Source organism: Sapajus apella, unplaced genomic scaffold (assembly GCF_009761245.1).
Source record: "Sapajus apella isolate SASKATOON/1434 unplaced genomic scaffold, GSC_monkey_1.0 scaffold70, whole genome shotgun sequence".
Classification (NCBI taxonomy): Eukaryota; Metazoa; Chordata; class Mammalia; order Primates; family Cebidae; genus Sapajus; species Sapajus apella.
Window position 1 is genome coordinate 1,276,851 of NW_022437010.1, and position 26,426 is coordinate 1,303,276.

A 26,426-nucleotide genomic window follows, 5' to 3' on the forward strand; every position below is an offset into this window, starting at 1 on the left:
TCCTCTCTGCTAAGGCCTGGGCTGCTTCACTTCCAGTTCACCCCGTCCACTGTCACCCAACCCTATGTGGCGCCTTAGCTTCGCACTTAACCCAGCTCTCAGCTCTGCCTCCCGCTTTCCGCACGCTCGGGTCCCCCACCCCAAAAGTACCTGGGGTGGAGACGGCGCACCCCACGCCCCACCCTGGCCCTGGAACGCGCCCGCCCGTCCTTCCTAGGCTTGGTCGGGCCTGTCCCGCGGGGCCTGAGGTCGCCTCCAGCCAGGGTTTCCCCCGCGCGGGCTAGAGGAAGCGGTCGCGAGCTGAAACCTCCGCTCACTCTTAAGAGAGCACAGCGACCCTCGTCTCCATCCCGGAGAGCAGCAGGTGCTCCCTTCGCGCGTCTTCCACTCTGAAAAGTTAGTCACCACTCTATTTCCACCGTCTGGAAAAAGCAGGGAAAATGTACTGATGACTAATTTATTTACATTTTCACCAAAACAAAACAAAACAAAAAAACTACCCACAGAAACTCCCAGACTTGAGCAAGATTCTAAGGCAGGTTCAAGAAAGTTTTAAATCAACTAGGTTGGGCACTGGGCTGAGAGTCCTTTAGTCCAGGGATGAATAAAATGCGGAAGCGATGAGGGGACTCCAGGGAGAGGCACCGCTACCCCACCCCTGGGAACACCGAGAGGGTGCAAAGCCTCCTGGACAGGGCCCTGGGTCGGAGGCTCGAGAGCACGGTTAGAATGGGGGAGGTTTTGGTGCCTGGGGGACAAGTCTCTGCTCCACAGCGTGGAGCCGACCTTTTACACATATTTGCCTGACGTGTTAGAGAAGACGACTTAAAATTGGTTCTTTGTTCGTCTCTAAGTCTCTGCGACAGCAGGCAGGGAGGGTAACTGGGCCTGCCCCAGGCGCCCCAGGCCCAAACCCAGGACAATTCGATATCCTTGCCGCGGGAATGGGACTGGCACCCTCCCTGCGAGAAAGTGGCCCGAGGCCAGTCTCCTCACCGTCACCTCCCTCCCGGCCAGGTGTGGCTCCTGACGGAGGTGAGCTCCGGGAGCCCCAAATCCTGTGGCTTCTTTTAAGGCTCCCCTCTAATTAGAAGCAGCGGTGAAATCACTTGAGTGATTTTATCTGTCATGGGAAAGCAAACCCTAAACCAAACTTCAGTTGCCCATCCCAGAGCCACCAACGCCCCCAATTCTTCCTTTAAAAAGTTCTAAATGGGAAGATAAAGCTCTGGAAACCATAGAGGAGTGGGGGAGGGGCGGAGAACTGTGAACGTGGGAAGAAGGGGTGGACCTCTGTACAGAAGTGCTAAGTGTGAGTGTGTAAGAGACAGAGTGTGTATGTGTGTGTACAGTTTCTCTTCTCTGTCTAGGGTGGGAGGAGACCAAACCTAGAAGCCAGAAGTGACACAGAATCAGGAACGTCTTCACCTATTGAGCAACGCTTTCATGTGGAATCTAACGCTGAAGTGGCCCTGGGGGGTGACAGAGTCGGATCCGCTAAGGCCAGCCGCGCCCTGCGCCTCGTAGGCGGGTGGGGAGGCGGGGACGGCGACCCATCCCCACTCTGTCCAGGTGCGCGGGGATCATCAGGTCTCTTCTACTGGTCTTGTCGTTTCCCAACCCCTGACCCCTACCCGGGAGTGGAGACTCCTCCAGCTCAAAAGTTCCGAGGGGAGGGGAGCCATGGGTCGAGGCTGTCGAAGCACCCACCACTGGAGTGCGAGAGCACACACACTCAAACCCGCATCGCACCCAGCACACTCCAGCAGTCAGTCCACTTCGGTTCCCGGGCCAGGGACTGACTGGGAAAGCGGGTTGGGGCTGTTGGGAAAAGCTGGAGCTGATGGCAAGATTGCCGCGGCTATAAATCCATCACTTCCCAGGTCAGCTCGGTGAGGCGCTGGGACTGCAGCTGGCGGAGTGAATTCCTGGGCCAGCGCGCATGCGTCGGCAGGTAGCAACCCAGCTCTTTATGACCAGGTGAGATGTTGGTGAGCAGGTAAAAAAGGAGGATTTGCCTAAGCGATTCCAGGGAGCGGGCCCGGCCGAGCCCTACAGCCCATGCCCGGCGGGGACCAGTCGCCAGGAGCGCCAAGCCGCGATGTCCATACTTGCCAAAATGGGGGACTGGCAGGTACGGGGGCTTTGCCTTGGCTGGGGTTGAGGTGGGCGGGGGTGGAGTAGGGGAGGGGGCCGGAGCGGGGAGGAGGAGAGGAAGCGCCGTGGCCCAGGGCAGGGGAGTCGTAGGTGAGGCGCTTCTGGCAGCGCCCAAGAGAGCTCCCAGGAGACAGCAAAGACAGGAAAAGCAGGCGGCGACCGCGGCGCTGGGGGCAAGGCGCGCCTCCCGCGGGGCCCCGTGCCGGGGAAAGTCCGGCGCACGCTCCACAGGTGGCCCGGTGGGTCACTTGTGGTTTGTGCCGTGGCCATTTCCCCCACCCGCCTCCCTACTCAAGCAGAAACTTGGGAGGATGACTAATTCGGAAGGGGGTAGGGCGCAGGCCTGGGGTTGCTGCGCGCGGCAGTGTACGTTCCCAGCCTGCCGCGCCTTCGGGCTCGCGGTAGACCCCGGGGTTGAGTATGGGACAGATCCTGGTGCACCTGTCCTGGTACTCCCAGGTTTCGGGGGATCTAGGATGTGTGGCGAATAGAAAGGGGTCCGGATGGCCGGGTCGCGGCGGCAGAGTGTTTCTTTGGGAGACACTTAAAAGAGTTTGCCCAAAGTTTAGCTACCAACTCACTCCGCTCCCTGAAATGGGTTTTTGCTGCCTGGGGTACGGATGAAGGAGTGTGTGAATGGGGGGTGACGAGGCAGGAGGTCGCGAATTTGCCAAAAACAACGCCTGCGGAACTTGGCTCTGCTAGGCCGCGGGCAACACAAGGCGTCCAAGGCTTGCTCTTGTCCTTCCTGAGTCCCGGATTCCGACCCCGGCCAAGGAAGCATTTGTCCAGTGCTCTCCTTCCAACTTCCAGACGTTTTCTCTTTGGGAAACTGCGGCTTTGGCCAGGTTGGTGGAGGTAAAAGGCTCTGCCTCTAACCGATTTCATCATCAAAACCGCGAGGCCCTGTTTTCGCCCCAACCAAGGGAGACCTGGTTAGGGGGAGATTCTGTGTGCCCAAAACCCCGGGGGACAATTCGAATCTAATGCCCTAAACTCCCCACTCCACCCCAACCAAATCGAAGCCTTGCTACTCCTGGGCGAGCTCTTCTCTTGTTTCAGATTTAGGCCATTAAAAGTAAAGTTCTGAGAAGTGCAGTTCTCACTAAGCTACCTGGAGTTGGAGGAAGAAAGGCCTTTTGCATTCTGTACTTTTCCCCCTTGTACTTATTAATCAAGAGTGAGCTGTTTTATATTCTTCCCCCTAGCTAAGCCTCACTAAATGCTATTTCATCCCCAAGGTTAGGTGAATCTTGTGGTTTAAGGATGCAAATCCCATACCAGACACAAATCCCCAGGAACCCACACCTTGCCCTCCCCGCCCTTGTGGGCTAAAGGCCCTTCCTACCCCTCTTCTTTCGAGGCTGAAGACGGGGAGTCTTTTGATAGCAGTCTTTGGGTTTTGTCCTCAAATCCCAGTGAACTTCGCTGCAGAATTCCTAGGCCTGAGAAGGTGCCTGTTGAGTAGGTTCGGGCCGGGACTGGGCCTCCTGTGGGTTCACTGAGGTTTAGAAGCCGAGAGACGCCGCAGGAGGAGGAAGAGGGAGCCGCCGGCCTGACTCCTGCGGGCTCATAGTTAGGCAAGTGGCTGGAGGCCTGGATCTCGGGTGGGGCCAGCGCATTTGGGGCCCGGAGGGGCCGAATCTGCTGTGCTGGGCCTGTTGGGCTCCCGGCTCCCGCTGGGCATTGACAATCAGGGAAAATAGTCATTCTGGCCCCTCACTGTCTCTTTCTCTGTGACTCTGTCTGTCACACAAATATTCCCCCTTCACCCCCACCCCAGGCCCTTTTAATGTCCACCAAGTCAGGCCTGGATCTTCGACCCCCAACCCCAGGCCTGGCGCTGCTGTCCCGGGGTTCTGGCCCTGCCAGAGCATTGACATGCAATGAAGCGACTTAGCGTGGTAATGACGCTGGCACGAATGCAGCTCGGCTGGCTCCGGGGTCGTACCCGCGCTCGTCCCGGCCTTTCATCAGCGCCTACACCGACACCAGGGGCGGCAGCCCAGAGCCAGCAGGTCCCAATCTGCACCTCAATGGCGCCCTCGGCGGGATTACAAAAACAGTTTAGCAGCCCTGGCGGGTGCGGAGCCGAAGATCTGCGGGGCGCGGGGAAGTGGGGAATTGGGAAGAAGGATTGAAACGGGGTTGCAGAGGATGGAGGGGAGTCTTCACAAGCCGGCAAACAAGGAAAGAAAGCGAAACTTGGAGTTCCCTTAAGCACACTGTGGCGACGTCTGCGGAGTGTAAAAACCCGTGCTCCCAGGCCTAGGATTTGGCCTACTCAGGCTGTGGCCGCTGCTGGGAGGGTGTTGTTGCTCCTGGCAGCCCAGATCCTGACTTCAAGCCACTGCACTGGCGACAGGCCGGGACAGCCCCGCAGGGTCTAGCCCTGGAAAGTCGACCATTTTCTGGACGGAGGGCGGCGCCAAGCCTCAAGGCCGGTTCAGCCCAGGGATTGTGCTCAGTTCAGGTGGGGCAAGGGAGGCCCAGGGCATGGGGAGGGCTCCCTGGGGCTCTGAGGTCCCCTGCCAGCTCTGGCTTCTCCCTAGCTTTTTGGGGCCTTCCGCCTACTCTGCTAGGTTTGGGGAGTTTGCTGGCGTCTTTGGAGGGAGACTTCCCCTTCTGCAGCTTTGGGTGGAGGGGGGAGTTCTCCCTGCTCCTGCCTTCCTTACACCTGTGAAGGAATGCTCCGATCTGCCACAGCTTCCATCCTTTTTTAGGTAAGCCAGGTGGAAATCTGGGCGACTTGGAGATTTTTGAGAAACAATCCCAGATGAATCAAAGGTCCTTACTAGAGTAACTCTGGGGCGGGACCTAGTGTAGTTACGGAGTTTGCGCATATCGCAGAGAGAAAAGACTGAGGTAACTTTCTTTTGGAGGACAAATGAGGAAGCTCAGCCAGGAAAATTAATTACTCTGTATTTCATAGTGTCACATTAGGTCCTTTATTATTATTTTTTTCTTACTTAAAAAAAAAAAATCCCGAAAAGGAAACGGATAAAAAAAGCCCCAGCGGAGCCAGCAGGCCCAGATGAAAAGTCCAAAAGCCCGGACTGACCCATCTGGACAAGGAGGTGGCTTTCCAGGCCTCCAGGTTCCGCGTCAGCCGGGCTTTGCCTGGCGAGCACGCCCGCGTTAGTAGCATCACCAAATCATGAAGGAACTCTCCCTGCTTTAATTAAAAAGGGGAATCTTGGGAAAACTGGAGCAGATTAACACAGCGAAGAGTCTGTTCCTGGTGATTTATTTTGATGCATGCATGAGACGGTATCTAGGCTTGCAGGCGCACACATGTCTATTTCGGCTCAACTTCAGAAGCGGGTGTGCAGCTCCATAGGAGTTCTGTATTCGTGTCCACGTCGCACCTAAGAAACCTTAGCCTGAACACCAAGTTGAACTGTCAGTTGGCCCTAGCTTCACATAGACGGGAGGAAAATTATTTAACCCCTGGAGCTGTCAAGTAACCTCTTCAGGGTACAACTTTTATTTTACATGCCGCAATTAAGGGATCGCAAACCCCAGCAGAGCCACTGGAGCCGCTTGGCAGAATCTCCAACCTGGGGGAAAGCTCAAAGCCAATAAAACTCCCAGGGCGCTGCGGCCCGAGGGGGTGGCTGCTGCGAGCGGAGGCGATCCCTAGTTGGGCAAAAACCCTGGAGTGACTTCGCCGGTCTTGGTTTGGTGGTTATGTTTAATTGCGAAAGGGATAATGATTTCTAATAAAATTGCACGGGGCCAAAAGGGCAGCTCGGATCGTAGTAGCAGAGTTAAGGGAGAAGTGCAAAAAGCCGGGCCCCAGGCGTGGCGGCTCGGACCTGGAGCTGTGCCGGGCTTAGCACAGGGCATCTCTGGAGAAAAGGAAGCGGAGAAAGAAAGGAAAGGGAATGGGGCGGAACTGGGGTAAGAGAGGGGGCGTTGGGGCAGGGGCGCGCAGCGGAGCTCAAGATGGTTTCATCAGTTCGCAGGCAGGAGTGAGCTCTAGAAGCAAGTTCGCGGTGTAGACAGGCCTTTATACCTGGGTCGGAGCGGCCGGCGGCAGATTGCGGTACTGGCGAGCAATTGGACTATTGTTGATATGCTAATGAGGCGATTAGGCTGTTGGTAAAGAGCTGGAAAAGGGAAAAGTTTCTACCATTAGAGGGAGATCTCCGAGCGCACACGGGAGCTCCTTCCCGTCTCTCCTCCTCCTCGCCCTTCTCCTCGCCCTCCTCCTCCTCGCCCTCCTCTTCCTCCTCGCCCTCCTCCTCCTCCTCCACCTCCTCTCCCTCCTCCTCGCCCTCCTCCTCCTCCTGTGCTCACCGCCGGCAGCCAGCACTTTGCGCTTACCCAGAGAGTAGCTCCACTTGGGTGCGAGACGGAGAGGGGCAAATCCATTCAAGCCGATCCATGAAAATGCTTTGGAAATTGACGGATAATATCAAGTACGAGGACTGCGAGGTAAGCGCGACGCCAGCTTGATCATCCATGCGGCCACAGGCTCGGAGCTCGACCCTCCCTCTCCTCCTCCTCTCCTTGCAACCAGCTGCGAAACGCGGGTGGGACAAACTTTCCCCAGCGCAGCGCCCGCCCCTCAGATTCGTCCGAAGAACGCGGGGGAGAAGCTGGAGAGGGAGGTCGTGGATGCTCCCTTCTTTGGTTTCCCTACTTTGAAGCCCGTGTTCCACTTTACTTCCCTTTCTGACCAATTTTGGCTGTGCCTAAGAGTGGGGCGAAGAGAAGAACATGGGCTTTTGAAGCGGTCGCTGGCAAATGGGCACGCGCCTGTGCACTCCTCGTGTATCTTCATCGAGATTCTGAGGGCCCAAGTCATGAGGAACAGAAAGAGAAAACTCTTTTCCCTCTTCAACTTCCTCTCCGATATTTAATATTCTTTCTTCTATTCATTCATTCATTCATTCTTTCCTTTTTTCCTCTCTTCCCCTCACCCCCCATTCTAAAGCGATACTCTTCTGGGCTTTGGAGAAGGGCCCCTGCACTTCGTTGTGAGAAGGGCTGCATCTTCCTGTAAGCGGGTTCAACTTGAGAACACTCATCCCAGCTGCGGGGCTCGCCCCAGAGCCTCTGTGCTTCAAGAAGTTCTAAGTAGCTTCTCCCTCTGAGCTACAGGATCGACGCACCCCACCGGGGCGCGTGGGGGTGGGGTGGGAAAGGTGCTACACGGAGTCTGCTGGCCGCTGGGTGCCGGAGCGCCAGCTTCAGCAGCAGCAGAGAACGACCGTGGGAATCCTTGAGCGGCTGCGTACACCTCTGGTGCCGCGAGCCCGCTGGGCCGACAGAGCGCGCCGCTTTGGAACCCATTTTAAAACCCAGAGTCCCCCGAGCTCGCCTTCTTGAGGCAGCAAGGAGGCCCTAGCGCGACCGGTCCACCCGCAGGAGGCGCTGGGAACGGTTACAACCTTCAGTGAAATGAGCAAGGAGTCCAAGAGAGGGGTTGGGGAGTGCAGGGCTGAAGATTACTTAAATAGGTGGCAGTCCCAACTTTTGCTGGTTTTACTTCTTTTTTGGCATTCGAAGCTGAGAATGTTAAGCAGGTCTGTGTGCAGGCTCAGAGGCGGAGGTCTTGACTTCGCTCGAAACCAAAAATTGGGTTTATGCGAACGATGTGTCACCCGCTCCCTCCTCTCTTTTCTTTCTGAAGACTATTTTAAATCTTTCTCCTTTCAGGCCCCCCACCCCGGTAGATGGGGCACGGGGTGACATCCCAAGGGTACCGGCCCTTCTCTGGGGGGGTCCTGTCGCGCTGGGGGAGGGACGCAGGGATCCCATGTCAGACCAGTGGCTTTGTTTTCGAGGCTGGGGGCGAGCTTTGCAGGCCGGTCGGAATGAAACTGAGCACCTCAGTCTCATAGGACAATTCATACAGTCCTGGTCTGGGCTTTGGCCGGAGGCTGGGGCATTTCACTTTCGCAGAGGCCGAAACCCAGCTCCAGGTGTGGGCGCCCTCGGCGGGCGGGGTCCGAACCTCCGCGCAGCTCTAGGTGCCGACTGGATGGGGTGGGTGGCTAGGCGGGGGATGTACTTGCACCCTAGAGGGATCCTGTGGGGGCAAGTGTGAATGCGTGTGTGATTGAGGCCAAAAAAAAAAAAAAAAAAGAAAGAAAGAAGAAAGGAGAGAGAGGAGAATAAAGTCAAAGCTGTTTCTACAACTTTGGCGGCGGCGGGCAAGCGCCGGAGCGGGGATTTCGGGTTTCGGAGCTGGCTTGGGGCAGTCTGATTGTGCCGGGGCTCTGTAGGGACACGCAGGAGGCGAGGTGCCGCTTGTTCTGACAACCTGGCGGGTAGACTGGCAGAGGCAGCACGCCGGGAGAGCTGGCCGTGTCATCTGGGGGGGCGTCGGGCGGGAGTGGCCCAGCCAGTCGAACGGGTTTTTGCCGGGAGCTGCGAGCCCGTGCCAGCGGCGCCCGGGCTGGGCCGCCTCGCGTCTGTGCGCGCCCCGGCCCGCATCCCGGCTCCCGGTCCGGAATCCCCGGCCCCAGAGAGCCGAGGGCAGAGCGACGGTGGCCGGGGAGCGCGCGGCGCCCCTGTGCGAGCGAAGCTCAGGAGGAGGCTAAGGAGAGGGCCAGCGCCGCGAGCGGGCCGGTCCCCGGAGGGGCGCCGGGTCATGGAGGAACCGCGCGGCAGCCGGCAGCCGAGTCCTGAGTCTCACGCTCGGCTGCTGAGCCGAGGACCCCGCGGCCAGGGAGGGCCGGGAAACGCCTGCCGCGCCGAGAGCCCCACGAGCGCCCGGACGCGGTCCCCAGCAGCTCCTGCCCGCTCTGCACGACCCCCGCTACATCCCGAGGTCTGCCCCAGCCTTTTAGGTCTGATTGTCCTCGCTCGCTTCCTCTCCCCTTCCCCCTCCCCCGCGGCCTCCCCCTCCGTGCGCTCGGGCTGGGCCCCCTCCCCCCTGCCTCTCTCCCTCCCTTCCTCCCTCCCTTTCTCCCTCCCTCTTTCCCTCCCTTCCTCCTCTCGGGCTCTCCCTCCTTCCCTCCCTCCCCTCTCCCCACTCCGGGCTCCTCTCCCTCGCCCACACTTTCTTTCTCACACATGCACGCAGACACATTCTCCCTCTCTGCGCTCTCTCCTTCGGTCTCCCTCTCTGCCTCTTTCTCTTTCACTTTTGCATGCCCTGCAACCTTTTAAAATGTTGCCCCTTCCCTGTGATTCGCCAGACGCCGCGCCGCGGCCCCCCGCGCGCTCGCCCGCTCCCTCTCTCGCCCGCTTTTTGTCTCTCGCGCTCCCTCTCCCCACTCCGATTTGCTACACTGAGACTCCCGTCAATGGACTGCATTGAGAGCCGGCTCCGGCGCGAGTTGCCTCTCCGCTTCACGCTCGATTTCCAGGCATTCTTCCCTTATTAAGTATTCTTGTAATATTAATAGTCATGAATATCTGCTATTAGGAGGCTCCAGGAACGCTGCCCAGCGCGGTTATTAGAAGCTCAAGCGAAGCCGCCGCTAAGAAAAGAGGGGGAGACACGGATTAAGGAACACGCACGCACCCACACACTCACACATACTTTTTCCTTTTTCCTTTTTTGGGGTTTTTCATTTTTAAAGAACTTTGAATCATAACCAGTCGCGGCAGGATAGAGACCGTGGGTTCGACCAGCTGAAGGCGCCGCGCGAATCGGTGGTTCAAGTTCGGATGGATCCGAGCGGGGCTCCCGCGCTCGGGGGAGCGTCGGCGCCGTGACTGGAGTCCTGGGTGGCGCGGGGCTCTCGGCGCCTTTTGTGTGGCGCGCGCTCGGGCGGCGGGCAGCCGGGCGCTCCAGGCTTGCTTGTTTTTTTCCACCCTGACTCGTTACCCCAGACTCTTCGCAGATGTTAGTTCACAGTTTTTCAGCTATGGTGAGTCCCACCCCCACCCCCGTTCCTGTTTCTTTAGGAATTGGATTCTGGAAGCCTGGTGCTGTGGAACTGCCCGAAACCTCGGGTTTTCACGCCCAGCTTTCCTTCAGGACACCCCCTCCATTTGCATCTCCCACCCCACCTTCCGCCTTTCTCTCGCTCTTTTTGATCCCTAAATCCAATGCATTGCCCCCCACCCCAGCCCCCGCTAGACCTCTCGGCGCACGCAGACCTACCTAGCCTCGGCTTCCCAAGGCGTGTTTCTCCCCACGTTCATCTTGATTTTCTTGCGTCTTCACTTGTTCCCGAGATGTTCTCAACATTCGGTGGTTAATCTGTCTGCAGGAAAAGTGCAGCCCGGTGTACCCCTACCCTCGGGGCCTGCGGCTGAACCGCCGAGGGTTCGCAGTCCCTGGAATCAACTCTGTTCGCTTGTTTTGCAAGCGAGTTGTAATAGAGAAACATAAAAGTCAGGCGTTTCTTTTGCCCTTTGGGGCTGGGGTGGAAAGGGCGGGGGCCTCCGCCCCGGGGTGCACCTCTCTCTTTTAAACCCAATAAGGCTGAATCTTTCTATTTTAAACCTTGACGCCCCCCTTTCCCCCATCCAAACCAAAATCGACTCTGTCGAGAAAAAGACTCCTAACTGAGGAAGCGGAAAAGACAGACCCCGATCCTGCAGTTAAAACCTTCTTTAAGCTGGTAATTTAAACGTGTGTTTTCGTTACAGCCCCTCTGCGAAATATGTTTCTATTTAAATAGTAATGAAAGGGTAATAGTGTTTGAACGTTTATGATTTTTTTTCTCTCCAAATAAATGGAAGAGAATAAACAATAACGCGGTGGCAGACAGGTTCAAATCGGGGGAGGGGGGAAAGGGCTGCTTCTGCTGTTTAGTATTTAGGAAAAATTTTAATTTTGCTTAAGAGCGGTTTCATACTGCAGCTTAACAGGCTATGTTTCAGGAGACCCTTTTCTATCTTTTCCCCCCTTTGAAAGAAACGCCTGAAGAGAGTCTCTTGTGCCCCTACATATGATGTCTAATTCCTCTGCGTTTTTGGAAGGGTCTGTTTCACTTCGGGGGTATTTTCTGAAAAGAACTTAGAGCTGTTTTTTTTCCCGGCGGCCAGCCAACGGGAACAGGAGATTTCCCACGCAGGCTTGTCAAGTGGATTTTGTGTGGATAGTTGTAGCTCGACGCCTAATTCCTTGTTCTTTACCTTTCCTCTCGCTGTCTTCTAGGACCGTCACGACGGCACCAGCAACGGGACGGCACGGTTGCCCCAGCTGGGCACTGTAGGTCAATCTCCCTACACGAGCGCCCCGCCGCTGTCCCACACCCCCAATGCCGACTTCCAGCCCCCCTACTTTCCCCCACCCTACCAGCCTATCTACCCCCAGTCGCAAGACCCTTACTCCCACGTCAACGACCCCTACAGCCTGAACCCCCTGCACGCCCAGCCGCAGCCGCAGCACCCAGGCTGGCCCGGCCAGAGGCAGAGCCAGGAGTCTGGGCTCCTGCACACGCACCGCGGGCTGCCTCACCAGCTGTCGGGCCTGGATCCTCGCAGGGACTACAGGCGGCACGAGGACCTCCTGCACGGCCCACACGCTCTCAGCTCAGGACTCGGAGACCTCTCGATCCACTCCTTACCTCACGCCATCGAGGAGGTCCCGGTAAGAGGCCGCGCGGGAGGGAACATAGCCCTCTAGTCACTTACCCCCAGGAAAGGATACCGGGAACATAGTCGGTGGGTCCGGGTTCTCCCCAGTATTTCCTTTTAAAAACATTTTATTTGGGGGCGGGGTGGGGGGACGTTTTGAGGAACCACACAAAGTAGTTGCGAGTTCTGCCCCAGAACAATGGTTCCTGGAGCTCCCTCAAACAATGCCTGAATTACCATTTCCACCAACACAAATAAATCAGACGAATGTCACCATTAACAATATCTTCCTCTCGACGACAGTAAACTGTCTCAATTGCTAAAAGATCTACTTCTACCGCTGAATCTGGCCTGGAGATTTCTCCCTGTCCTGGGAATGATGTTAAATGCAACCAAAAGAGCTCATTAAATGTTCTCAAAATGTAAAAGGAAGTGTAAAAGACATACTAAGAAGATCGGTTTTAACCGGATTTTATAAGCACTAGTGAAACCTAAAAGTTATATGTACACCCTATTCTGATTAAAGAAAAACTCAGTAGCAAATCCAAGCTAAGAGACTTTAAAATGCAGCCGCCTTCTCTTCCTAGGGGTGCTAAGTGGTGACCTCATAAATCATTAGCTGGGTTCCCAATGCCTATCAGAACCTGCTACACCCCATATTAAATTAAATGTTTTGAGACTATTGGGTAATACATTATTTGAGTTCTAATTCAGTTATCAATAAATGCAGTTTAAAATGATTTCTAAATAAGCATGGCATTAGCACATTTACTATTTACAGTGCAAACCAGGCTACTGATAATTTGAAAATACTTTCTGAAATTAAACTTCAACCAGTACCTCTGCTTTAATTCTACATATTTATGGTTTCCTCACAGCCTTCCTGAAATGGAATTAGAGCAAACCAGTAATTTTATTAAAGCTGTAAAGGTTTCTGTTAAAGCTGCTTTTCTTTGGAGAGGAAATGTATCTGGATGTGATTTTTGCTAAAATGCTATTTCAAATTACTGCATCAAATATTGCAGCAGTATGTCCGTTGACAGTTTAATGATTACTACATTAGATTGTAAGGAAAATGGTCAGATGAACTTACCTGCTTGCTTGGTGAATTTAAAACATTATTTAAGTTCCATAGGAAAATAGAAAATTTATTACATCTCTCATTTGGCCCAGTCAGTCACTGAAATTTGTTGGTTATGTTTAGCAGCCCTTGCATGGAAAGCAGGAAAGTAGGCACTTGATCCAGTGTAAGATTTAGTAACCATTGTGTGTCTGTGTGTGTGTGTTCATATATGTTTTTAGAAACTGACACTTAGCAGTGCTTTTTTTGGAAGTGAAATGAGAGGAGCAATAATTTATAAAAGAGCAATTTAAAAATGAACTGGGAGTTATGATCATTTTAGTTCCCTTTTCCAAAGCACTCTGAATCTTTTCCTTGCTTGTTCTTTGAAAATATTTGAATTGCAAAATAATGTTGCAAGCTTTTGGAACTACTGTGCATTAGAATTGCTCTACTTTGCAAAAATATCAAGGTGAATTCTTAACACCTGTGTACTCATTCTTTGTGGCAAAATTGGTCAGTAGGAGAAATTAACCAAAAGATTAAATAAAAACAAGGAAACCCAGTTGTTGTTCTTCCCTCTCCCTCCCCCATCTTTTAAGAAAAAAAATTCTTTCAAAGGAATTTGGGTCAAGAAGAAGGTTGTTTTCAATTTTTTTTCCCATTGCTGCAACAGTTAACCTTTAATAAGTATAACTGCTAAATATTTAAGAAAATCAAATCTATGATGAAAATTATTTAATCATTAATATCTCGGTGGGGTTTTAAACTTAACAGTCTTCCCTGTACAGACAAGGTCTAGAAGTAACACAAATAAAAGTATTATGCCACACTACATTTACTTTATGGGTTTAGGGTGCATGCATAAAGGGATCATATTTCCCCATATAGTTAAAACACAAGAACTGCAGCAGTAGTCATTTCTGCACATTTCTCAATTTAATTATACTTAAATCCAGAAGCACTTTAGGCAAGTTACAAATGAGAGCATTGAGTATAATAAAACCTGTAATAAAGCAACTTAGTACCATCCACCCGGAATCATTGCGATCAGGCACAATTAACAGGAGCATAAATCCAAGACAGAATGGAAAATGTTCGAATCAGTATTATTGTTGGACAAAGACTAGAGAAGGAAGTAATAGTTTTTTAAATGGTAATGCCTGTGTTTGGTAACGATTGCAAAATCTTCTATCTCAGCAGCCCTGGTGCTAATTTGTAAACACAGCCAGACATTATATTGCCTGTCAGTTTCTGCATTAGAAAACATGATTTCATTTTACTTTCTAATCACGTTTTGACTCTAGCGTACACACATATAGCCATCCATCTGTAAAAAAAAAAGAAAGAAAGAAAAACACCCCATATCAACGACAAACCTGCTGTTGGATAACAGGAAAGCAAGCTCAAAGGTTTTTTGTTTTTGATCATTTTCATATTCCTGTAATATCCAAACTGAGGCAGTAGTCTTTTTAAAAATTTATTTGGAGTTTTCCATAAGTAAAGGTGTGTATGTGTTTGCTCTTTATTATACTATCTAAACCTTTTCCAACACTCTCCTGTTACTCCACCCCTGTCATTTCTATTGTGTTTCCTTGGCTTTCGCTGCCTGAACACTGGAATTGCTAAAGTCAGAAGCCGCTGAGGCGCCAATCTAAAGCTAGGTACATTTCTAAATGTTGAACTGACTGAGAATGATTAGGTGCTCCAACACTTGATTCAATTTCCAAAGAAAGTTTTATTCCCCATCTCCACCCCCTTTAAACATGGATTATTTGCTGGAGGAGGAGAAATTGGCCATTGGTGTGCAGTGAAACCTCTTGAGTTGCAAAGCCCCAAATTCCAATAAGCCAAGATGAGATGTTTATATATAAATGTCATTATATGGGAGGAGGAATTTTAGTTCTACACCTTCCCCTCCTCCCATTTTGCAGGGAATATTCATTTCCTTTTGTTTTGATTATACACTTACATCCATGTGTATCCTTTTGTTGCAGCATGTAGAAGACCCGGGTATTAACATCCCAGATCAAACTGTAATTAAGAAAGGTAAGCCATTTCCTTCTGCATTCCAAGCATGTCCTTACAGGCAGAGTGCTATTTAAAAGAACTTGCAGAGCTGTGTTTATTTTTTCCAAATAGGATTTCCTAAAGGCTCAGAATTAGCAAATAGATAGGCACAGAACAGCAATGCTTAAATAATCAGCTCTCAGTATGTTGGTAATGCTAACAGGCTAGCTTTGTTCTGATTCATGATTTGACCATTTAATTTAGTTTAATGATATTTGGACAAACACAAAATGTACAGTAGTTGAACTGACTTGGAAGTAGCATTTCAATTTTGAAAGAGTTTAATAGTTTAATCCATTTCATGGATAAATGTTAAGAAGTGTATAATGCTAAAATAGTACAAATAATTTATTATTAGCGTTAAGGACAGAGATGGTGAAAAGCACTCTTTAGCAGAGAAAAAAAACCACTCATGTTCTTCAGTTCAGCTTCTTGTTAGCTGTTTAAGGGTCTTAGAACTTTGTGAAGTAGGTTAACTAAATTTTAGCTTTTGGTTAAAATTAGCATCCTGAAGATGTGAGGATTATTAGCATATTTGTTCAGTGCAGAAACTGTTAGAAAAGTGTCAAGTGATTTGAATGGACTTGCAATTTGTGTTGTGTTTAGTGAGTAGAAATAAAGCTTACTGGATTAAATGGCATTCACTCTTGGTAGCAGCTTTTTTTTGGTTATGGTAGCAATGTTACATTTCAGGATTCTAGGCACCACCAGAGGACGATGCTATATAAAACTGTTCTCATTTCTAACCCCAATAAGTATATTGTTAGCTAGTTTAAAGTTTCATTTTTTGCATCTGTGAAGTCTTTGTCACGTCAAATTAGATGTGCAAGGGATAAATCTTAAGAGATGCTCTTTCCAAGTCGACATGATAATTGGCTCTTTTATTAGTAATCTCTCAAGAGTTCGTTTAACTCCTATTGTCTCTATTAGCCTCCCCAGAGCTATTAATGTCACAAGTGATCTATCCAAAACCTAGAGCCCCCCACCTCCCTATACATCTAGCATATCCCCATTAAAGAACGCATAAGGAACAACACAGTGATGAGATTGTGTGCATATTATGTCTCCAAATGGAATTTTAAATTATAATGCATACTGTATTCAAATGGTTGTGAATGCATCTGAATTATATTGGTGCTGAGAAACGTTATGCATTAGTATACTTTCTGCCGGTCTTCTGTTTTTGTTTTTTTTTTTTTTTTTTTCTAACAATGGTGGGTCCAACAATAAAGAGCCTATGGTTTTAACTAGAAGTGTATATATACCCACTTTCCCAATGAAGGCGCTTTAGCAGAGGGACTATTAAGCATTTACCTAACAAAAGGGCACGTTGCTAGTATTTCACTGTAGGCCTGTGCGTCCCTCCCTACTCTCCAGTTCAAAACTGGCCTTGGAATAGATCTCCAAAACTGAGACGTTTTCAAAATTGAACATAGGAAAGGGCCTATTTATCAAAGAGATGGGACTTGTGGTGTGGACAACAAAATCCAACACTTCCCAGCGTGGTGCTTCAATTAAAACGGTCGTTTACAGGGTACTTTAGCCATCTAAATTGTCAGCTGATTTTAATAATGGGTCTTTGAAGCAATTCCCCACCACCACACACACTAAACCCCTCACCCAGCAAAACCCCTAAAAGTACAAATAACTTGCTCCGGTTTGCAAATGTAATTCCCCTGCACCCTGAGCCCGTGCTGCTGGCCCTCATCTGGGGCCCACTCCGCTCGGATGCTCAGAGCCTCAGGGGTCACCAATTTCACCACCCATCTCTAGAGAGCACCCTTGACGGCGAAGGGGAAAGAGTCAAGGCAGAAACGCAGGCCAGGCTGGTTGGGGGAGTGCTGGTCCGCCTCCCGGCGCCCGGTGAGGCAAGGAGCGGCTCGAGGCCGAGGAAGGGAACGGAAAGGGAAGTAGCAAGATGAGAACAGAGCCACAGAATTTCCGAGCCGGACGGGAAAAAAAAAGCGGGGGCTGTGGCCCAAGCCTGGGAGCTGGCCCTGGCTGGGATGAGGACCGGGATCGGACAGGATTTGGGGGGGATTCACGACGCCCACACGCGGCCTCCCCTCTGTCTCCGCAGGCCCCGTGTCCCTGTCCAAGTCCAACAGCAATGCCGTCTCCGCCATCCCTATTAATAAGGACAACCTCTTCGGCGGCGTGGTGAACCCCAACGAAGTCTTCTGTTCAGTTCCGGGTCGCCTCTCGCTCCTCAGCTCCACCTCGAAGTACAAGGTCACGGTGGCGGAAGTGCAGCGGCGGCTCTCACCACCCGAGTGTCTCAACGCGTCGCTACTGGGCGGAGTGCTCCGGAGGTGAGGCCTGTCACGGCCCCGCCCGTCCCGCCCTGCGGCCGGGGGAATCACTGCGCTTGCGCTGGGGCGGCGGAGGCGACGCAAACCAGCCTCGCGCCGCGCCCCTCCCTACGCGGGAAAGGAAAGGGGGCGGGGAGAAGAGCGTAGGGCCAAGTGGGCGGGATTGGGGGAGGTGGAGGTGCGGCGAGCGAGGCGGCGCGCGTCAGCGCTCTCCGCTGCCTTCCTGCGCGCTCCCGGGTTCTGGTGCGCGCCTAGTCCGCTGCCGCGCGCTCGCGGGGTCCTCCGCCTCGGCCTGCCTTGCGCAGGCGCAGTTCGCTCTGCCGCGGGCTCAGTCCCGGCCGCCGCAGCCGCGGGGCGCCGTGCAGCCAGCTTTTCACTCTTCTCTCACACCTTGCAATCCCAGGAAAAGTTCCTCTCAGGCACCTCGCTTTGCCTTACCTCTGACTAGGGTCTCCGAGGGTAACCGGTCGTGTCTGGAATAGGGTTTTAATAGAATGGCTTTTAACTAAAGGAAGAGAATGGTGTCCTCTTGAGTCCACACGCCGTGTCCCCCGGTTGCTGTCACCTCCCGACTCCCGTGCTATAGGCGTTTGCATATGACTGTTCCTATGTACTGGGACCCTGATGTGTGCCAGGCTGCGTGCGAGCATGTTTACGTGCATTGTGTGTAGTCACTACCAAGGAATGCAGCTGTTACATACATGGCCAGGGATTCTTACCTCACCCCTGCGAGGTTTGAATGATTCATTTAGTAGATAAGATTTTATAAGGGTCAGCAAGGTAAAGCACCTTTTCTCAGGGCAGATTTCTCCCTGCTGTGGGCTTCCTCCCCCTAGAATTCCACTCCACTTTGTGAGTTGTGGGGCTTGTGTTGAACTTGCCTGGATAATATGTTTCTTCTCCTCTTTCTTCTTTAATCGTGCTGAGAACTTCATTGTTTTGAGTTTTATTCATTTACCTATCTGTTAATGGACCCACAGTTCCTTTCTAAAGGCTATGTCCCATATAAAGTGCATAAAGATCATTTTCTGGAAGGTTTTAACATCAACCTTTCTAGTCTTTTCTTCCTCCTGCACAGTCATTTTGCTTTCCCTTTGTAATCTTTCACTGACACAGATCTTTTCCCTGCCCTCTGCTTTTTCCTTCCCTTCCCCCATCCCCAATATTGGAGACTGTTTACCTAGGGGAGTATAATCTAATCCACACAATTAAAGAGCACTTGAGTAGGGAATAAAATCTGAAATTAATTAATTTGCTGTTTTATTTAAACAATTTATCTTAACCACTTTCTGATTATGGGATTCTATTTAGACATCTGTTTAGAACTGCCTCCATTGTCTCTGAAATCAGTGAAACTTTTAAGGGCTGATATCAGCCTTTGACGTTTCCAGTTAGGCTGGTGACATGGCATGTAAACAGTTGGTGAAATGAATTTCCCATTGGGGCTAGAGCCAGAGCAAGAAACATGAGAGTGATGATAACTTTGGTTACTCAGAACAACCTAACAGCATATCTTGCACAGACAGTTTTAAAGACCCTGTTGGGATTTGTGTGATTGTAACATCAGAGAAAATATACAGTAATCAGTTGAACTCAAGAATACCTCAAACCCTAGAGATCAGGCTGTGTTTGTTTGTTTGTGGTTCTTCTTTAGAGAGTTGGGAAATCAAAACTTTTCAACCTGCCACAAGTGTTGCAATAATAACTAAACATAGGGAGTGCTTTACAGTTTAACAGGCATTTATTTCCTATGAACTTGCTGTACTATTCCTAGGTTTTCCTCCTTTAAATGTCTTGGGGCCAAGCTTCTCAGTTTTTGAAAGCACAGTTTAGGAAGCTTTCACAATGATTTTAATGTAGTACAGAGCAACCCAATGTTTTCTAAATCCCTTTCTTGCATATATTTGTGAAACAGGGCGAAGTCTAAAAACGGAGGAAGATCTTTAAGAGAAAAACTGGACAAAATAGGATTAAATCTGCCAGCAGGGAGACGTAAAGCTGCCAACGTTACCCTGCTCACATCACTAGTAGAGGGTAAGCGAACCCACTTGCTAACTAGAAGGACCTACCTTTTGGGAAAATGAATAATATTTAGTGGCCAGATGTTTGGTTGTATTTTGTGTCAGTTGGGCAGTTTCATCTTTGCAGAGAATGTAGCCAGATGTGAACAGAATTCTTGCATGGCAAAAAGAAACATTTGCATATACTCTTATACCTTCATCCTTCCTCCTCCTTCTCTACCATAAAGTTAGACCTCTCCAGCCTAATTCTGACCTAAACAATGCACAAGTTTAAGAACTGCACATTCTCCAAGTTCCTGTCTCCTTTAAAGGGCTCAGCAGTAAATCACTTACGTTATTCTGACATCTGCGTTTGAGAAATGCGTGACCATTACTTCCTGAATTAATTTGGGAATCTTTGACCTGCGTCCTGATTTAAGACCGTCCTGAAAGCTGAGGGTAATGTGCCCTTTCAGGTTTTTGTTTTCCAAACATATGCTCCCTTATCTCTTGTTTAATTGTGCTTTTCTCTTGGAGAAGAAGAAAAGTGAGCAATTTTTGATTCTAGATTGTGTGGATTTGGAAAGATAAAAGAAACATAAGCATTGCAAAAAGTTCCTCCTTGCAGCTGTAAACACACACACACCCTTCCAAACGCCTCAAAACAAAAAGCCAACCCTCATCCTCACTCCCTGCTCTAGATAAGTGTCACCAGAAGCCACTCACATTCCTGCTGCCTCTAGATTAAGTTTTCTGATACAAGATTGGCCTAGGTTTGGGTGTACTGAATTGAATCTGCAGCTCTCCTGTTTTGCTTTGTGTCCTTTTGTAAATGTCTCTCGCTAACAGGGAATAAAAGTTACTTTAATTACCAGACAGATTTTAAAACTAGCATGTACATTTAAAGAAGTTGTTTTATCTTATTCACATCTTTTATTTGAGGGGATACATAACAATTAAAGTTGTAGTTTGTAAATTATGCTTTAAATGTTTAAAACCATATATTTGAGGAGGAATCCTATGAATTCCATTTGTTGATAATGTCAGAGATTGATAGTAATATAACTGTTTAGAAAATCAGCAATAGTTCAGTGCCAGAAACTGAGCTACAGTAGCATTACATTAAAAATCGTACCAGTCCGTAGAGAACCCACTCTTCATACTCCCAAAAGAATTATATGCCAAGAAAATGGTAGTGGTGGCTTGGGGTATAGCGTGAGAGTTTGTCTGGGTTTGGGGATTGAGTTCTGTAGCAGGGAGGCAGTTTCTGGAGAACTGTTATTGTTTGTGATCCGCTCCATTTTATGGAAACAAGCTCTGCGGAGAGGGCTTTGATGCTCTAATTGGCGCATGCGTTCTTCCGGAGCTGGAGCTAATGGCAGGAAGCCCTGCAGTAAAAACCAACTGGTTCAGGAAATTAAAACCAAAGATTCGAAAATCAACAACACAGACAGACTCAGTGGAGTGACCCTCAAATCCTCTTGGTTAATCGGTTTGGATGAACAGATAATTTATGTGATCAAGTTAAAATGTAACCCCTCAGTTGTTCCCTTCCAGAAAAGCTCAAGGAATAATTATGAGTATCATTTATGAATGTGTTGATAGGTGTTGAAGCTGGAATATAAGAAGCATTTTAAAAGAGAATTTGGAGAAATGCTATTTGGCATGGGGGATGGGACTGGAAGTTGGTGGATGGGATTTACATTTTCAAGTCTTCCTGGCCCTCTAGAACAAGTGGTCATTTTTCCTGATAAATGTATCCACCAGATCCCACAGAGAAGGAAGGAAATAAAATGCCTGAAATGAGAAAACAAGTAGTTTGTGTTTCCTGCCGCATTTGGGGTGAAGGGAATAAGGGAGTTGATAGTGGGGAAGAAGTTGGGATCCCTACTCTTCATTCTCTTGCACTGGCTTCCTCCTCTCCCCTCTTGACAGGAGAAGCTGTCCACCTAGCCAGGGACTTTGGGTACGTGTGTGAAACCGAATTTCCTGCCAAAGCAGTAGCTGAATTTCTCAACCGACAACATTCCGATCCCAATGAGCAAGTGACAAGAAAAAACATGCTCCTGGCTACAAAGTAAGGCATTTACCTCTGCGGGGTCTCTGGGTCTCATTGTCAAGAGAAACAAAAATTGTTTTGCTCTTCCTTCTCTCTTGTTTTCCATTTGTGTTCATCAGCTTTGTTGCAGATATTGAAGTTACAACACCGTCTTATAAATCATAGTCTATGTTAAGGGAGAAATACAGGTGGGATTGTTAGGTTGCTCCCAACTTTTCTCTCTCATCTCTCCCACCTTCTCATTTTTATTTTTTTAAAATGAGTGTGTATGGGGGTGGGACGTAGGAGAGGTTTGCTGGAAGTTGAGGATGGATTTGTGACTACGTTCTTTCAGAAAGACCAGAATCAAATCCTCAAAGGGGTAACAGGCTTACCTATATCACTTTTTGTCTCCTGTCAATATATTCTCCAAGGGCAAAGATTAAACCGTGGCCTGTAAAATGTGCAAGCCAGAAGCTGTCCTAGTTTCAACCCAAATCCTTATTCCATTTCTTACCTTCCTTTCACACCCCCTTCTCGAAAGTACTACAGAGAGAGAGAGAGAGAGAGAGAGAGAGAGAGACAGAGAGAGAGAGAGAGAGACAGAGAGAGAGAGAGAGATACACACACCCCACAGAAGTTTTACTCTACAGGCGAGAAGTCAAATAGGTTTCAAAGTGGCCCAAGTTATATTCCCATTGGTGCCTAGACTGAATAGGCTTCTCCAGGTGGTGTGTGAAAAGAAAATGACTGTTTTGATATTTTTCTGGAAATTAAAAGGCTTGTTGGGAAGCCCCTAATTATCAAAGTTGATGTCACAGGAGGGCATGGAAGCAGAGGGCATAAGCTGAGGCCTTGGGTGAGACCCTGTTTCTGGCCTGGGAACATGAGCCGGCCTTGGAGAACTGAGCCAGCCCAGGTTCCTCGCTTATCCCCCTCCCCAGCCCCCTAGGCCAGGCTGCTGTGGCCCTGGGAAGGCCCCAGCGAGGCTTTGCCTCCCAGAAATCAGAGACAGAGCTTCCTGAGTACAGGCCTCATCTACTTCTGTGAGATTTCAACTTTTTCTTTTCCCCAGGGTTCCAGAGCACACCCATCTTCACAATTTGCAGTATATTTATTTTGACCTATGTGGGGAAAGAGGAGAAATGGGAAATTAAAATGTCTGTTTCTTCTTCCCAAACACTACTTTGAATTATCTCCAAGTAACAGGGTGTGTGTGTGTATGCCTGCTGGTTTTCGTTACTGTTGTTGTTATTTTTTAAAGGCAAAATAATCCCAAGCAAAGTTTTGCCTTTCTGTCCAAATTCAACTGAATTTGATTGGAAGGTGCAGGAGTGGGGACTTCATTCTACACACTGCTGCCGAGGTCTCTCTAGAGGAGCAGGGAAGACGGTCTTTAGGACGTTTTGAATAGGAAGGCTGACGGCTGCAGCAGAATATTGGCAGGATGTTAGTGTTTCTGACTTCCGGTCTGCCTGACTTCTTTCTTTCTCTTCTAATGTGTGAAATGGTTTCCTACGTCTAGGACTAGGACGTCTAGGACGTTTGGTGTGAGGGAGAAAGATGGGAATGGAAGTTTAACATATCTGAGAGGAGAAAGAGAGAGAGTCATTTGTGAAGGTAGGAAGGGCTTGCATTTTAGTAAAGAGAGATGGTTTAGTGACCACTGAGAGGTGCCTGGTTCTCCCAACGTGTGGTCGCACGGTCTGTCCCTGGGGCCTTAGGTGATGTCAGGTGCGGGCGGGATCCCAGCAGTGGTAGCTGCAGGGAGAGAGGTTTTCTCTTTGCTGCTGGTGCTGCCCAAGGTGGAGCCTTATGTCGCTCTCTCTGCTCCACTTGTGCTGCAGACAGATCTGCAAGGAGTTCACCGACCTGCTGGCTCAGGACCGATCTCCCTTGGGGAACTCGCGGCCCAACCCCATCCTGGAGCCCGGCATCCAGAGCTGCTTGACCCACTTCAACCTCATCTCCCACGGCTTCGGCAGCCCCGCGGTGTGCGCCGCGGTCACGGCCCTGCAGAACTATCTCACCGAGGCCCTCAAGGCCATGGACAAAATGTACCTCAGCAACAACCCCAACAGCCACACGGACAACAACGCCAAAAGCAGTGACAAAGAGGAGAAGCACAGAAAGTGAGCTCTCCTCCCGCCCTGCGCCTCACCAGCCCCCGCGCGCCCACCCACCGGCGGGTGACAGCTCTGGGATCAGCAACCCTTCCTGCTGCTGCTACTGCTGCTGCTGCTGCTGCCGCCGCCGCCGCCACCGCTGCCCTTGGGTCCCCCCAGTCTCCGGGACTGCTCTCTCGACTGTCAGTGGGGCAGCCGCTCCGACTCCCCCCTCGACCTCCCCACCCACTCCTACTTCTACACCCCTGTGCCCTCCTGTGGAGCCTAAGAGAACAGAACAGGCCGTGAAGCCAGCAGAGAAAAGTTCTGCCGAGTTTATGAACCCCCCCCTTTTTTTTTAAACGAAACAGCAAATCAACAACAGCAACAGAAAAAAATTAAAAACTTTTTTTCTAAAAAAAAAAAGTAAAAATAAAAAAAAATTATATGCGCTTCATGGGACTGAATCACCACCTTCCCTTACATACTTCAGTTCAGATTGTAGCCATACTTTAAAAAAAAAAAAGCCAAAAGGATGATGACAACATTTTTATCAGTATTGTGAATAAACTTGAACACAAATACACGAAGTTCCATGTCATGTCTTCAGTTGTAGAAGTTTTTCCTCTTTAAGGTAAAGCGACCAACTTGAACTTTCTCTGGCAACACGATTCGCATTTATATAAGGGAATCAGTGTTCACGTCTCTGTATATATTTATTTATGTGTAATTTAATGGGAATTGTAAATATGGTGAGTCTGTTTTAAGCCTTTTTTTTTTAATTTATCTGATCTCATTTACCTCTTGTTTAGTGGGTTTTGAATCTTCCTATTAGTTTTTCATGTGGTTCATGGTACTGATTTAGAAATCCAATGTTTGGGGGATTTTTTTTTCTCTGGGATTCATGAGTTTCGCCCTGTTGTAGCATGTTAAAGGTGACAATGAAACAGCTGGACAAATTTTTAAAAAGTAAAATAAAATTTATAATTAGTATTATTACGTTTAGCTTTTCATTGAACTGAAAGAAAAAAAAGTGATATTGGACCCTGGAAAGATTTTTAAACTTGAGTGGTTTGATAACCCTTCTATGTATTGTAGGGAGAAAAAAAAAAAAGTTTATTTTATTCCACTGTCCTCCCTTAAAAGCATTTGAGCAATAAATGAATATTGTCTTTAAACCAAGGGTTAGGGAATTTTCCCCTCTCTCTCTCTCTTTCTCTCCTCTCTCTTTTTGTTCAAAGAACTTCAAACATTTGGGACCACCTGGTATTCTGTATTTTCACTGGCCATTTTGGAAGCAGTTCTAGTTGCATTGTATTGAGTTGTGCTGGCAGTAGTCTCCATGCCTGTCAATGTATCATAGTCCTTTGTTGCCCAGATAAATAAATATTTGATACGCTTTATGTCGATTTTTTTTTATTCAGTGGCTGTCTTTACCCAGGCGTATTTTTGTTCTTGGCAGTATTTTTTATTCAGTATGGTTACAGTAATTGAGTTTAACTCTCCCTTGGCAATTGCTCCTTGCAATAAGCAGCTGAACCCATTGTTTCCCTCAAGTATAATAAAAACTTACTTTCAACTTGGAGTTCAGAGCAGGGTATCATTTCGATATTCCACTGAGTCTGTATTCAGACAAATGACACAATAAAGCCCGATGTATTCTTTTGGATAAAAGATTGTTTGTACTGCTAAAGGAATGACATACTGTCTTCTCCTTACTAGAAACATTAATTTTATTATTAAAAATAAAGTTTTATTTTATTTATGTTGATCCTTTAGGTTTTCATTTGTGTTTTGGAAAGCAAAATATAAAATCTACAGGACCAAATGTTAAGGATGACCAGGAAGATGGAGAAGAGAAGAACAGAAGAAACTTCCCACCAGCAGCCCTCCCCTCCCCCCCACCCCTGTCTAATAGCGCCCCCCCCCCATAACTGCTTTGGAATTTGTCTCAGAGGATAACTGAGATTTAAATTGTTTGTTCATTAGCACAAACCACTTCAACGTTCACTTGCTTGCCCAGGCTATTTGGTGGCTAAGACAAGCAAATGAGCTAAGACCAGCTCCAGTTTTCTGACAGAAAAGGAATAGTGGCAGAAATATACATAGAGCAGGGAAAGAGAGGGCAAACTGTCTCCCATTTATTTTCATATTTTATTTAGAGATGTTCTCCTGTAGCTCTCGAGGTAGAGACAGGCGTTAGGAATGATGTTGATCCCTTGAATCTTTCCTGCTTGCCCCCTAAATGCCAGCCCACCCTTTCCTATCACCAGAGAGCTCCTCTTAGGACCTTTTAGAAATATAAAACCTTCTCTGAGGTGGGGTGGGAGGATGGGGGAGGGCTGTGAAGCCGGCCTCTCGTATCTGTCTTCTACAATAAGAGGACTGTGTGCTGAGCTCTGAGAGAAGGAAGGACTTCCTGTGCGTAAAGATGGCGAATCCAGACCTTTGTAAACTGATTTGGAAATTCTTTGCTTTGGAAGGGAAGAGGACTTTTTAACAAGCAAAAGGAGGTGGTTAACTGGAAGGTTTAGAGGAGCGATCACAGAACAAGTGTCTAGGTAGACAGACTGGTGGAGATTTAACATTTGTTCCTGTGGTCTGACATTGTGAAGGACCAAGGAAGCAAAGCATTAGAGAATGTCCATTTTGCAGCCTTTTGCTTTCTAATCTCCTTATGGAAGGCAGTGTAAAATCAATCTCGACAAACGAACGAGAGTTGGTGGAGTCTAAATTCTATTTTCTGAAGCCAGAAAATTCATAACAATGGTGGGTTTAAAAAAGAATTCAAATGGAAAGTGTATTCTCCGAACGCAAGGCGGCAATTGTTTTTTAAAGCGGTTATTTATTATTTCCTAGAGAGACTGGTTAACTGTAACGTAGATGTAACAAAATAATGAGGCGAATGAACCCTAACTGTACATACTCTTGACAGAAATGAAATGCACACAGCATTGTAGCAGGTGAAGTGAAGCATTGTCTATCAGGGCTGTTTTTCTTGGCTGCATCTCAGATTGTGTGGGGGATCCTAACCTCAGGCACAATAGCATTCATAAACAGCCATACATTGCTGCTCTGTCTCCAACGACACATAAATACTCATTTTAAAACGAAAACAATCTTATTAAATACCATTCATTCATATCTGGATTTACAGATGCTTGTTATGTTGGAAAACCTGAACCCAATATA

At 48.9% G+C, this 26,426-nt stretch overlaps 1 protein-coding gene and 1 long non-coding RNA gene across 4 annotated transcripts; one reads left to right on the forward strand and one right to left on the reverse strand.

The window, feature by feature from the left end:
• Positions 1-1,496: 1,496 nt before the first annotated feature.
• TFAP2A (transcription factor AP-2 alpha) lies at positions 1,497-24,995 on the forward strand. 3 transcript variants are annotated; one of them, XM_032249965.1, is made up of 7 exons: positions 1,497-2,134; positions 11,228-11,662; positions 14,707-14,758; positions 16,860-17,091; positions 19,007-19,125; positions 21,027-21,168; positions 22,977-24,995. In XM_032249965.1, exons 1-7 carry the CDS (start codon positions 2,102-2,104, stop codon positions 23,263-23,265), a joined length of 1,302 nt encoding a protein of 433 aa, XP_032105856.1. In that variant the 5' UTR covers positions 1,497-2,101; the 3' UTR covers positions 23,266-24,995. The 3 variants fall into 3 exon arrangements, with proteins under 3 accessions (XP_032105856.1, XP_032105855.1, XP_032105857.1); XM_032249964.1 differs by lacking the exon at positions 1,497-2,134 and adding an exon at positions 6,313-6,597 and having other exon boundaries at positions 22,977-24,637; XM_032249966.1 differs by lacking the exon at positions 1,497-2,134 and adding an exon at positions 9,174-9,989 and having other exon boundaries at positions 22,977-24,637.
• On the reverse strand, positions 5,063-8,543 carry LOC116531284. The gene is made up of 2 exons (XR_004260348.1): positions 6,487-8,543; positions 5,063-6,269 (listed from the first exon to the last, which is right to left on the reverse strand). It is a non-coding gene; the product is annotated as an uncharacterized LOC116531284 (long non-coding RNA).
• Positions 24,996-26,426: the final 1,431 nt, after the last annotated feature.